A 13,880-nucleotide genomic window follows, 5' to 3' on the forward strand; every position below is an offset into this window, starting at 1 on the left:
ACATTATAAAATTACTGGTTTTTAAGTCGAAATGATTTGTTGCAGATTAACTATTTAGTACATGTTCTGGATAATTTTCATAGAATGCCTTATTTCAAATAGGAAGAATTAGGAAGCAGAATTGCTCTAGTCATCAGTTTTAAAAAAAACACGAATATTTGCAAGAATATATTGTTTTGTTACTATATTGATATAAAAAGTTATTAAATTTTGTAGTTCTAAATGATTGAATATTGTCATTGAACTTTGAAAATACGTATTTTATAAGATTATTTTGCCACTATGTCACCATTGCTTTTCAGCATATAATACTGTCCAAAATATTATTTAAAATGTAGCAATTGTAATCTAACACATCCATTGATGTCTATCACGGTTTTTTTATTTGGTAAATGAGCATGGGTCACATGGCGGCGAAATTCTGTTTTGAAAAAAACGTATGTTTTTTAAAAATTGTAGTTTGTGTTGGAGCAATCTTGTTCCTGTGTCTGTTTCATGTTTGGAATACGATACTTTATAAGGATTAGCCGGTACATTAATTAAAATTCGTATTGAACAATGTTATTAATATATTGGTAACTATATCCATACTACGTGTATAGAAGAGAACAAAATTTTGAATTTTATTTAATATTATATACTAGCAGAATCGTTATTGTCAGATATATCCAAGTGAATAAAGTAACATAACTGTGTTTTATTTAATAACTTATTATTATCTAGCGATATGTGACATATATATTATCCTAGAGTTGAAGAAAAAACAGAAAAAACCATGATTAATAAATTGGTAAACAATAAAAATTGGCTAATGTTACTAAAATTACTTATTTGAAATATGATGCATTACATTTATCTTGTTTGAGAACAGTATTGAATTAAGTCTTTGGATAATAGTATATATAAGAACTGTCCCTATTTATAAATATTCTTTCCATGTTAATAAAATTTGTCCAATTAATTTTACTTACATCTTAAATATATAATTTCAATAATTTAATTCTAATTAATAGATTTGATCTTAAATTGAGATCTATATTTTCTTAAATCGTACATAATAAATGCCACAAATATATATTTTATAATAATACTCTTACAGATAAATATATGTATTGCTACTATACATAGATTGTTTCAGTTTCTAAAATATCTGAAAAACAGTATTTTTTAGTAATAATTTAAATATAGATTTACTACATATTTCCTTTACATAAAACGTATATTGTTTCTTTATTTTATATATTTTTTAAGAATAATTGGAATGCAGTCCTCTTTGACTGAAAAATTTACTTACATGTAAATTCATATGTAATATATATGTAATTATATATTATAATTACTTATATCACATACATATATAGTTGATTTTGATATACATTCTATCGTAATGCACATCTATTAATATCATTTTTCATATTAAATAATTTAAAAGAATTAAAACAAAAAAATAGACAAGAAATGTAGCACGATATTTTGTGCGTTGTGTATATATTAATTTCGTTTTAAAAATCATCATATAAATATAAATATCCTATATTTATCTATAAACAAAAAAGTTTTTTCAATGCATATTCAATTTAATGCTATTTTATATATATCTAAGCAACCAAAGATAATAATTTTGGTTTTGAACATTTCTTAGTTTCAAATTTTGCGAATAAAATAATTAAAGAAAAAATTAAATTCCAAGATATTATGTATCAGTGCATCAAGCATCTTCGAAGCTAATATTGTATATTGTATTATAATTAGATGATACCTAACAGATATTGATTGTCATTTTTTATTTGTAATATTCGAAAAGTTTTGGAAAATACGTCATTTCAGGAGATTGTAATATTTTATCATGTATTATAATTGTAAAATTCTATTGTATTTCTCGCTGAATCACTACTGTGCTTGATTTAATGATACATAAATAAAATTTCATTTAAATATAATAAAGACAAGGAAGTAAAATAAAAAAATGGATATGTAAAAGATATGAATGGACATCTTATTATGGACATCTCCTTGTACGACATTTTCTGTACTCTACCAGAGAAGGGCAAAGTTTACTTTTTGGACCAAGGGGTTGAACTTTGACTATTCTTGTTCTGTGCTGTGATGCTTCTCCACAAGTGGCTGTGCAATATGACCATTTAGACCACTGTGTTATTTCACAGTCAACTGAAACTGTGAATCACATGAATAACATATCTATTGAAAGTGCAGACACATAAATGTTGATTTTTGTGATTGTAATAAAAATAATTTTCTAGCAATCGTTTTTAAGATAAAATGTTTATCCAATTAAAGATTTTTTCAAAAACAGTTTTATCTCAGCACTCATATCGTAAACCCTACTGCTTTAAATTAAAAAATATGTTAATTAATCAAAACTTACTTTGATTTTCTTCTATATCAAATCTTTGATCACGATATATACGTCGTCTTGGTTCATCAGCTTGCAAGGCTACGGAGTTTATTTTTATTTAGACAGTTTGAGTAAATCGGATTCAATTATTTTATTTTTATAGTACTTACAACATGACGGATCCTTACGACATTTTCTTTTACGATATAATTTTGTCGGACACCGTTTACCTTTACCCCTATGTGGTACCTAAATTATTTAAAAATAATGTAATAAATTATTTAATCATTACATGAATATATTACATGAATATTGGAAAGCATGATTTTAAACAAAGAATATCGATGCGTATAAATTTTTCATCAAATCAAATAGAAACATTCCAACAGTCCGATATTCATTTTCCTTTTAATTATAACAACTTGTTTACCTTGATTTCTCTTGTACTGTTTTTATATCCACGACATCCCGCACATTTGGACCAACTACTCCATTCGGATACCTGACAGTCAACATCTTCCGCATTATAAGATGATTTCATTTGACTGTCTGCCTCGATGCCTTTAAATTTCAATTTCTCTGTAAGAAGATATTACATATTGTATATTATATTAACAAAGAAAACTTATAAATTCGCAAGCAAATTGAAATGTAGAAATTAATAATAATAAACGAGCAATGAACTTATTAACAACGTATCGAACAAAGAATATTGAGTTTCAATCAAATTACACAACGTAATTACGCTTCTTTTTCTTTTTTTCATCGATAATTTGTGACATTGGAATTGAAAAGGCACGTAAAGCGATTTGTAAGATGAAGTAATGCAATTTGTTAATTAGCATCACCGTAGTGTGCTCGCTTTGTCTTCGTAGTGCGTTGTCCCTGTGCAGGTATGTGATAGCTGAGAACGCTGCTGAGGGAGACCTTATAGTTTTTCGTCATAGTCGACAAGTTTGTCCTTAAATCTCCTACGTTTTTGCAATAAGCAAGCGTGCGCAGAACAGGGATGAAGATTTTGTTAAATAAAATTTTTTTATTTGTCAAAACAAAAATAACATGTAATTACTTAATTCCATTTTTAAAGCGTAAAGCCTCTATTTTGGCAGTTCTGAGTTCATTTTTTTTTCAAAAATGTTTTTACCAGAAAAATAAGGATACTTTTGTAGAAATTCAAACGTCTTTGGAAACATTGAACAATTTTTTTCATTACTAAATCTACCATGATCTTGAAGATTCTTTTCACGATTGTATTTTATTTTTTTTCTTCTATATTGTAAGAACACTTTTGAGGAAAAGGAACTTAGGACTGTCAAGGTAGAGGCTTTGAGCTTTAGAATAAAACCAAGTGATTTGTTCGATGATGTTTCCTTACGAAGTTATAACAGTTTAAAATATCGATAATTCCTCGTCGTTATTGGTTCAGTTATGCTCTTCACTGCAGGAGACAGCGGAATCACAAAAGGAAACTTACTCTGATAATCATTGCAAACTTTCTTGCAATCTTGCTCGGTTGGGAAATTATTTTCATTCCCGTCGCAACCGGAATACTTGAACGATTTACATCCCTTCTCTTTATCGAAATACCAGCGGATGATATTACTGTTGCATCGTCCTTCCTCCTTTGGTTTCTTGCAAAATTCTGAAATCAGTTTACATTTCTCTTCTTTCATTTTTCTCTTTAAATAAAAGACAAAATTTTCCTTTTTAATTAATGAAAATCTACACGTTTAATTATTTCTTTTCCTATCTTCGTGCTTTGTGCTTTGAATGAATTTGCGTTCATTCGATGTAGTTCGAATTTTTGTAGAAATCAGGTGTCACGAAAGTGTAAGGGGGAAAAAAAATGGTCGATATTTATGGAGCAAAGTGATAATCGCAAGTTACAGCGTCGCCGGCTTCGTAAAGTCACGATATAAGTTAAGTGTAGTGCGTTGTGATGCTTAATTGCAACTGCTGCACAACTGTTAAAGAGTTATTCTAAGACTATGAGCTGCTTTTGCTGCTTATAAAAGAAGCTGATATAATTTTAACGTTGACTGTCACGACGACCGATGTTTCTATTTTGTCATAAAAATATTTTAGGATGATTGAAATGAGTTTTAACCATATAATATTATAAAATGAAAAATGTGCTTTTGTTGCATTTTTATTGTAATATAATATTTTATAAATATTAAACATGTATGAATTTTGCGCAATAGTAAGAGAACATATATCTGTTGTAAAGTTAAATTAAAGTTGGCAGTTGATTCTTATTGAAAAAAATCAATAATTTTATTGCTCAATTTTTAAAAGTTTAAAAAAAACAAGAAAAATAAGATATTTAACTAATTTATTAAATATTTTTCCTGTTATTTAAAGGAAAAATCATTTGGTAGATATTTCTTAGCTTTCGTACCTTCTGCTTCTTCTTTTGTGAAGTCACACGTTGCAATTTTGGCTTGACAAGGAACTGCTTCGTGCTTGCACTCCGTGGGATCTACATCATCATGATGCCAATCCTCATGGGTCATTCTAAATCTTGTTTGGGTACCGCTACCACAGCTAGAACTGCACGGTGACCACAGGGACCATTCCATGTAACGTTCTTCGATGCACTTCTGATTAAAAAATCAATACGATCGATGAATTAGATTCTTAATTCGGCTGCTGAGATATCTGATATATCCACTTTTATTTAATCTCCACTTAATCTTATTATTTAAAAGATTTTAAATAATTAATTGAATTTGTTTTTTAAATATGTGTACAATCTAATTTTAATTTTTGTATCCTTAATTCATATTCAATTCATTCGTTCGAGGTTCTACCGATTAAATTTAATTATCGCTAGTACCTTCAAATAAATTTCTTTCTTTTTCTAAAATGTTAAGAAGAAAATGATAAACACATTCACTAATAATAATTCGAATTTTCTACATTTAGAATTCATAGAAAAGGTTCCAGCGATTAAACATAATTGTCAATTTTAAATAAATTTTCAGTTTTATTCTTTCTTTTCTAAGTTGTTACGAAACGAGAAACAGCTAATCACTATGTAACGTTAAGCAAAAACATGTACATACATATATATGATATGAACTAAACGATGTCACGTATGATGAACGTTAGTCGACTGCGTTTATTACAAAATTTCATATCAATGTCTGACAAAGTATACGTAAGAAATGACGTTATTAAATGAAATATGAAGTGACAAATAAGAGTGAATAATAATGTTCGACAAGCATAATTAAACTTAATTCTGTGAGTGAATAGAAGGAAAATGAAAATTGTTTCTGAATATCGATCAGCTGGATTATTCGTTCGCTTCTGACTCATTCTGTAACTAGAGAGTTAATTGATCGCCGATTTCATTTCCCTTGCGATTAAATCGCTCGACTTACGTGATGATGCCAGTGGATGGTTCTGCGAGAAATGGTTCACATATGGTTTTATAGTTACTCGCGCGTGGAATCGATTATTCTGAACAATTCGAAATTCGTTAGTGATGATAGATGTGGAGAGCACAACTGTACCACTAACGATGAAAAATTATCGACATTTTAAACTGTTATAACTTCTTCAGTTTTTGTACTTCACAGTTCATCCTGTAGCAGGATGGTACAAATTGCACAAATATAAACGTCTCTGAAAATATTGAAAAATTTGTTTTATTACTAGATTCACAATGGCTTTGAAGGCTGAGGTCTCCTCTTTACAACAATCATTTGAAACTTGCTTTATGACTTTTTTTTCGTCATTTCATTGAACTTTGAATATTAGGATTAGACGACAAAATATTAAAATTTCTTTTAATCCTATTGAAAGTTCAATAAAATGGTAGAAAAAAATTTGTACAGTAAGATTTAAGAGGTGATTATAAAGAGCAAATTACAATCTTAAGAACCGTGGTGGATCTTGTCATGAAACAAATTATTTAACGGTTTTTACAGACCTTTGAATTTTCATAATTTTCGAGAATAAAAGTTTTACACGATGCAAAAACATCTTTAAAAGAAAACGAACAAGACTGTCAAAAAATGGGGGTATAACAGTTTAAAATATCGTCAATTATTTATCATTAGTAACATAGTATACGCTCTTCACTGCGTGCATATAGTATACAAGATTTTCTTACATAACGTAGCACAAGCATACTACGTTATGCGATCCAACTTGCATCCAAACGACTTTCAAAATGTAATTATTATTTGTCGCTGCGATGATCAAGTTAATAATAATATACGACAAGCGGAAAACTCTTTCAAATTTAGTAGTTTCATTTTCTACTGCCCTTGTTTTTGAAAGTTACGTGTTTTGCGAGGCTCGTGCTAGTTAGACTGACAATTAGTAAGATCTTGTAAACTATCAGAGGATTCTGTACTTGCGACCATTCCTCGACTCCATCCGACGCTGGTTCGTCCTCCTCGTAATCTTCTTTCTTATCATTGTCCTCATTGTTATCATTCTCGTCCATTCGGTCAGGCGACTCGCTTACCTCTTCGCTATTCGTTTCACCGCACTCCGTGTTCTCGCAGTCGCGGGTTTGTTGAAGTTGCTCCTTGCTGTAGGAGGATCTGCAGTGTTTCGTCTGCTTTTTGTGCTTAAAAGATCTTGATCTGGTGCTGACTCCGGGGCCGCAGGTCGTCGAGCACGGGGTCCACTCGCTCCATTCGCGCAGTACCTCCGACTCGCTACATCCCTTTTCTGGCTTTCGCTCGCCGTTGCTGCGACAAACATTATCGACGTTGTTATTTGTATCTAAAAGAGGGGAACAAGCGTCTAGAATAATTGATTTGTTAGGCAAAATTTCAGAATATCGATGTATCTGTTTAAAAAGGCATGCGAATAAATCGAGTATTCAACAAAGTGAATAAATAATTTTGATAGCAATAAGAATACGTTTTTCTACATTCTGATGTCCTTGTGACAATTGTATACCAAACTTGGTTTCAATTTATTTTTACCTTCGAATAAATAAATATAAGGAACATTCTCATTTTTCCAAAATTTGTATGATGCTAGCAAATCACTTATAACAAACAAATACATTATAGTAAGTGAATTAAATAAATTTATAATGGCGAATAGAGGAAAGTTTAAAATTGATGTATTACACGTGAATAAACAACATTTGTATTAAACATCATCTCCGTATCAAACGCTCGTCTGTTCGTTCTAATCTCTTGCCAATTCTAACTTAGTTTCATAAAATTCGGAATTAAATTTTAAACTTTCATCTTGGCCATCACCTAAATCTATCTGACAAGTGACAGACCGATCGACCGGATCTGAGTTTTTATTAAAGCAAACGATAAATCTGAGTTTTTATTAAATCATGGCAATTACCACTGATGCCCGTAACACGGACGCTTATCGCTTAACGAGACGTTGCACTTGTTCTCAGTTGTAGCCGCCTCGTCCTCGTAATGTCTTTGCCTGAGCTGATTGCCACGACCACACGCTGTCGAACAAGCGCTCCAACTACCCCACGGTGTCATTTTGCACGCTCCTGTATTTGCAATCACACATATGTTACAAATTACACCATCTACTTGTCAATGTCATGTCTAAAAATATTCTCTTACAAATCTTCTAGATTTGATAGGAATTTATTGTAAGTCGATCGTCAAAATTGTTGAAAAATATTATTTAACCATTTGTAGGCTCTTTGATCGGAACATTTTTATTATCATTCATACAGTAGCATGAAATCTTTTATTCCTCTAATTTTGTTCAGATTTATTTCCTTCCAACGATAATGTGCAATCCTTTTTATTATTTTTATCTACACACTATACGTGATATGTATATTCTTCCCAAAGACCATTCTAAGCATTGAAATTTAACAAAGTATACTGATCATGCCCTAATAGGTATATAATAAAAATGACCACGTTAAAATTGAAAAAAAAAAAGATAATTTTTCCACAATTTTCTTTTAATTACCCTCACGCTATTGCTCTATAGAGGGTTGAAATACATTCCCATTGGTAAAAATTTTCATTCAATGCCTTTCGAAAAATGACGATTGCGAGCAGAGAACGAAAGGAGACTAATAGGAAAGCGATATTTGTTGTCTTTGCGTTTACTGTTAGGTATCCATGCCTGAGGATGATGCCGCGTCTTCTGGTGTATTCTCGCAGGCTTTCTCGTAAAGCCTCTGCCGGTTTAAGTAAAGCCTGGCCAGCGGTTTCATATCTAGGCCGGAGGGATCGTAGAACGGAGACCTCGAGTCGTTCGGGTAGCTCGAAGTTATCCTGCGAATGGATTCCTGCGGCTCGGTTGGCGAATCCGGTGACTGCAAACGCGAGGAATCCTCGTTATAAAATTCGTAATTCGTAATTATCAAGAAATTTTAAACATCGACGACGATATTAAATTCTCAGAAATTCGCTGAATATCATTCTTCATTTTATTATCTCACTGCAACGAGTAAAAATGAAAACGATGAGCAGAAATCATTCGCACACTCGATGAAAAATTGTCAATATTTTAAGCTCGTACAATTTCAGCAGCCTTTAAAAGAAGAATCATTGTAGAGGAGAGACCTTCAACCTTCAAAACCGTAGTGGGTTTAATTCTGAAAATGTTTGAATTTGCAAAATTTTCGAGGGAAAATGTATCTTTACTTATCCCCTTTCAAATTGAATTTGAAATGTGGAAACATTTTTGGAAAAATATACGAGAGATATTGTAAAAGTAGAAACTTCAAGCTTCAAAACGAGCCCGATTGTTCCTCTTCGTTAATCAATTTATCTTATTCCGTTCAAATTCAATTCAATTTCTCTGACGTTATCTTTCGTTCCTCGTTGTTCTGCGGAATATCTACGTTTGCATTGTTTCGGGGAAGAATCACGGGCACGTGAACCGTTCGTGAAACAAAGAATTTCGGAGGATGGAGAGGGCGGAAATGTCGCGATGTGACGAGGAAAATTCTCGGTCGGCTCGGGGAAGCGTCGCAGTCACGTTTACTTCGACGCTCCGTCAGCGATTTTCACAGCAGACTCCATTGTCAATTGTTAGGCTCGAGGCCTGCCGTCGAATTTATTATGTCGATTTTCCCAGATCGACAGCTGGCGTTCATTGCTCGTTCCCCCCCTCTCCCCCGAGCGAATTTTTTTTTTCGCTCCGCGTCGAGAGATACTACTACTCTGGTATTTTTTCCTGTCGAAGGGGAAGCCTTTCTTCCGCCATCAACGAAAATCCACATTCTTATCCAGATATTATACATTTATTAACCCAGATTTCAGATTTTTATCCATTTTCAAATTCTTACGAGCATAACTGAAAAAAAAAAATAGAACAATATGGTGTGTGCATTTTTTTGCAATTTTTCATAAATGCATAAACATTTACTTATTAAATACTGGATCATTTTATTTTGAAAACAGTGTAAGCTTCTTTTATTTTAAAATATCGAAGTCTTTGCGTTTGCATTGTTCGTGCAATGAAATTTCTACATAACTGACAATGAGATACTACTACTTTATTATTGAATACTCCGTAACAAGGAATATATTTGTATCACTCAAGTTTCATGTTCATTTTTAATAAATGAACTTCGTTCAAATTTATACAAACTTTTCGAATGTGATTGGAAACATATTTCAATCCTCCTGATATTGAATAGACATATTCAATTAAGATGCATCTGTAAAATTAATCTTCAACTTCCTTCAATTATTGCTTTCTTATTTATTCTAATCGATACTGACTGTTCTATTAATTGTATACGTTACAATATTAAGAACACTACACTTGAATTTTATATATTTAAAACTATCCAAATGCTTATGCAAATGGTAGAGCGTAGTGTTTATAGAAATTGAATTAACATTTTATTAATGAAGAAAATATTTGAAAAAAAGGATTTCCCTTACCAAATACGTGATCCCATCATCAGTACCCGCATCGTAAGGATATAAATTGAGTTCTTTGTGCTCAATCCAGGAGCAATTAGCCAAACACAATTCCAACCCTGAAACTCCGACAATCCAATCCGGCGAAGGATCTGTAAAATCATTTTTAGTATTTTCCCATTTTTAGTAGAGTACTGAAGTTTGACAAAATTTTATTAATCCATTCTGATTTATAAAATTTTTCATTGAAATATTTAAAACTTTCAAGAACAATTTTTTTGTTTGTTTTTGATTAGGGGATAGCTTTCCTTTTTTTTTTTTTTTTAATTAGAAAAGTGAATTGATAACGTATTTTTTCTTACCAATCATGGATACCAAAGACATCAGATGGTGTTTTCGATCAACACGGAAAACTGCAAATGTTTTCCCAGTAACATTAGGATAACTGATTCCCCTGGCTTTGATTATTGTTCTGATCTTTTTACTCTACGAGAAAGTAAATTATTCGCAGATTAATATTACGAAATATTAACATTACGAAATTTACGCAAAATTAAAATCAACATCACAGTTCAAAACATGTAATCTGTTTGATTATAAAGTAATAGTAATTTTAAGTGACTATAAATGATTTTATTAATGACCTCGATATTTTATATTTCTAACAAATAATTCAATCCAAACTAGTGGTAAAAGTTCGTGGACTTTCTGAACTTTAGTCTTTAAGAACTATAGTTACTAGAACTATAAATTTAAAAGAAAACGAATAAAAACAAGGAAAACAAGTAAAAAAAAAAATTGACGATGAATTAATTTACTTGATTTTTTAATTCTGACTCCAATTTCCTAGTAGACCCAAGTTCAGCCAGTTGTTGCAAACCGGTGCTGGCCAGACCGTTGTATTTCCAAAACCTGTAATCTACTGTATGAGACGCTCCGATCACGTCTGAGAATCGAATGAGCCATCCTTTGCTAGGAAAATCCTGAAAAAGATAAAAAAAGAAATTCGATAAAAAAGGATAAACACGATTACACAAAATTGTGATTGGCACGAAATTTTTCAGTAATCGCAGACTAAACGGACGCATCGCAATGACCGTTTTTATTTCAATTTGACCGAATATCGGAAATCGTTGAAACGAATACATACAGATGCGATTCTGCATCCATTGGAAACGATTCTCTACAACGCTTGTTACACAATCGAGTAACCGCACACCGTCGCGAGTTGAAAGAAAGTTTTGCGAAACTTTCCTCCGACCCATTTTCACGTCGTCGAGTAACTCGCGGTTTTTCCCAATATCAATAAAACAGGATCCCATCTTTTTATCCAGCATCAAGAATTTTAATCGAAATTGAAATAATTTCGTTTACAGTGCATCAACGTATTCTCCTTAGTTTGCCATAACTTTCCTTTATTAATTAATTCGTAGTTGAATTTTATTTGTACGGCAACGAGTATGTATGACTGAACCAATAACGCGATGTTACAGGAGAGCTCAAAGATTGACTATTTTTCGACTAATTTATTAATCCTTTAATTTTTTAGAGTTTAGCAAAGCAGTACTAGGCCACGTACATACATACGTTATATGTTATATAATTATTGTACTATATTATATTATATATTATATTAATATTATTGTACTATATTATATTATATATTATATATATATATATATATATATATATATATAATATATTAACATGTATATATAATATGTGTTATATGTTAAGCTATATGTACATGCATATATTATATGTTACAATATGTTAATGTATATATATATATATATATATATATATATACATTCAAAATAATCCGTCTCTCATATAATTTCATCCACAAAACATTTTTAAGGATCTCATTCCCGTCAAAGTAAACCGCAGGTAATTCATCCTATTCCAAGTTTAATAAAGAAGATGAAGAGGAGGAGGAAGAAGAAGAAGAAAAAAAAGAAGTTTCGAGCAAAGAGAAGAAAAGAGGAGAGTAGTTTTCTCATCGAGAAGACGTCGACATTTTAAACAAGAAGAAGATCGATAGCGGGTTCTATGCATTTCTGTTTGTCGATTTTATTTGACAAGCTCTCACGTGCCTTTGGATGAGTATTTCTAGACCAAAGTCCCTCGAAAGTAACTTCGTACTTGGCCTCGTCGCAGGCGCAGCACTTTTTCAGAACCTGTCCCTGGTCGTCCGCCTCGGCCTTCGAGTCTTGACATATCTTTATCCCTAAGTTCTGATCGTCCATGTACCATGTATCCGGCGTCTCCAATATCGTCGCCCTATGAGAAAAACAAGTGGAAGAACACGTGTTACCAGGCCCACCGCCTCGAGATTGCATTAATTCGAGGTGTCAGCGTTCGGTGAAACCGACCGAACTTTTCAATTCAAACGCACGTTGTTCAACGAAGAGAGAGAGAGAGAGAGAGAGAGAGAGAGAGAGAGAGAAGCAGAGAGAGAAAGAGAGAGAGAGGCGATTGGCGCGAAAAAAACGACAAGAAATCAGGATCGCGACGAGGGACACCGTGTGAAACATTGTTTTATACTGGTATTACTAGCGTAATGTTTACTTTATTTTGTTCATTTCGTTCACTATATAATCAATATAACGTCATTGAGCTTTTTTCGTAAAAAATATAAAAAATGAAATAGCTTCCATTGTATTATGAATATTTTCCTATTCATTGTAAAGTATAATATTTTTCATTTCCCTGACACCGAGTTTTAATCGTTGATTGTTCTGATATTAAAACGATTTAAAATCCAGGAATGATTTTTATTGCGTCGAATTAAAAGCGCATAGAAAGATGCAAGTAACCCCGACTAAATTAATTTCATCTCGCTGATTTTCATTCGACGTTTGAACAAATTATAACTAGATAATAAGAGGAAAGAGACACCGATTGAATAATTCATTGCTATCTCCATGCAAGATTACGCATCATTTTCATGCTTGTTATTAAAATATCCCTTCACCTGATAAATATGCAACCGCTACCTTCGGAAGGGCTGGTCCACGCCACGGAAATCTCTTCTTTAGCCACCTTCGAAGTCTCCATCACGGCATTCGGACAAGTCTCGGAGTACCTTGACAACGTCTCGTCTTGAAGATCGAAGATGCCGCTCTCTGTCGTGTCGTCTTCGCTTTCCGGCTCGGCGGATATCAGAAACCTCGTGAATCTTCGCGGCAGAACGCCCACACTGTCCGACTGCACGGTCACTGAAACAAAAAGTCCCATTTCATCCTCTCTTTCTATTTTTAATGTTTTCAGTTTCCTAAGAGGCTTTTTAATTTAATCAAATAACCCGTAGCAGCGTCAATTTCAATCAATTTTGTTCTTAAATTAATTTTAATAATTTTAAAAAAAATCGCGAACTTCTTTTCAAAAAGCTGTTCCCACCCACTGTTCGTAATAGTTCAAACAACGTTTAACAATATTGACCAACTTCCTCCACGTCAAAAATTCACTTTTTAAATAAAGATAAGTTATAGTTTTAAAGATGCTTAAACGAAAAAAAGGTTGGGTTAACGCTGGTTTGTAGGAACTTTTTATAAATGTATCATCTGTGCAAAACATATCGAAATTTCATTACACATCGTAACATCGAGGGTCAAATTAGGATGAAGGTTGAAAGAAAACTCGAAAATTGTAAGACATCGCGAAAGTACTGAAAC

General features: G+C 32.2%; 1 protein-coding gene across 4 annotated transcripts; it reads right to left on the reverse strand.

The window, feature by feature from the left end:
* Positions 1-1,634: 1,634 nt before the first annotated feature.
* Positions 1,635-13,423, reverse strand: LOC122526950 (spondin-1). 4 transcript variants are annotated; one of them, XM_043650660.1, is made up of 15 exons: positions 13,181-13,423; positions 12,300-12,486; positions 11,022-11,186; positions 10,566-10,689; positions 10,225-10,355; positions 8,450-8,642; positions 7,691-7,853; positions 6,726-7,068; positions 4,758-4,959; positions 3,831-3,998; positions 3,205-3,327; positions 2,787-2,935; positions 2,527-2,605; positions 2,387-2,455; positions 1,635-2,169 (listed from the first exon to the last, which is right to left on the reverse strand). In XM_043650660.1, exons 1-15 carry the CDS (start codon positions 13,261-13,263, stop codon positions 2,000-2,002), a joined length of 2,349 nt encoding a protein of 782 aa, XP_043506595.1. In that variant the 5' UTR covers positions 13,264-13,423; the 3' UTR covers positions 1,635-1,999. The 4 variants fall into 4 exon arrangements, with proteins under 4 accessions (XP_043506595.1, XP_043506596.1, XP_043506597.1 ...); XM_043650661.1 differs by having other exon boundaries at positions 1,635-2,175; positions 6,840-7,068; positions 13,181-13,421; XM_043650662.1 differs by having other exon boundaries at positions 1,635-2,175; positions 13,203-13,341.
* Positions 13,424-13,880: the final 457 nt, after the last annotated feature.

This window comes from Frieseomelitta varia, unplaced genomic scaffold (assembly GCF_011392965.1).
Source record: "Frieseomelitta varia isolate USP_RPSP 00005682 unplaced genomic scaffold, Fvar_1.2 scaffold_204, whole genome shotgun sequence".
NCBI classification, from domain to species: Eukaryota; Metazoa; Arthropoda; class Insecta; order Hymenoptera; family Apidae; genus Frieseomelitta; species Frieseomelitta varia.

Bases quoted from the DNA above. Each gene is read 5' to 3' on its own strand.
- LOC122526950 (XM_043650660.1), bottom strand. From the start codon at position 13,263: ATGGAGACTTCGAAGGTGGCTAAAGAAGAGATTTCCGTGGCGTGGACC. The intron at 7,854-8,449 runs GCATGGATACCT...TTGCAAATACAG, and splicing joins AGACGCGGCATCATCCTCAG to GAGCGTGCAAAATGACACCG. The intron at 2,936-3,204 runs GTGATGCTAATT...ATCTTCTTACAG, and splicing joins GACAAAGCGAGCACACTACG to AGAAATTGAAATTTAAAGGC.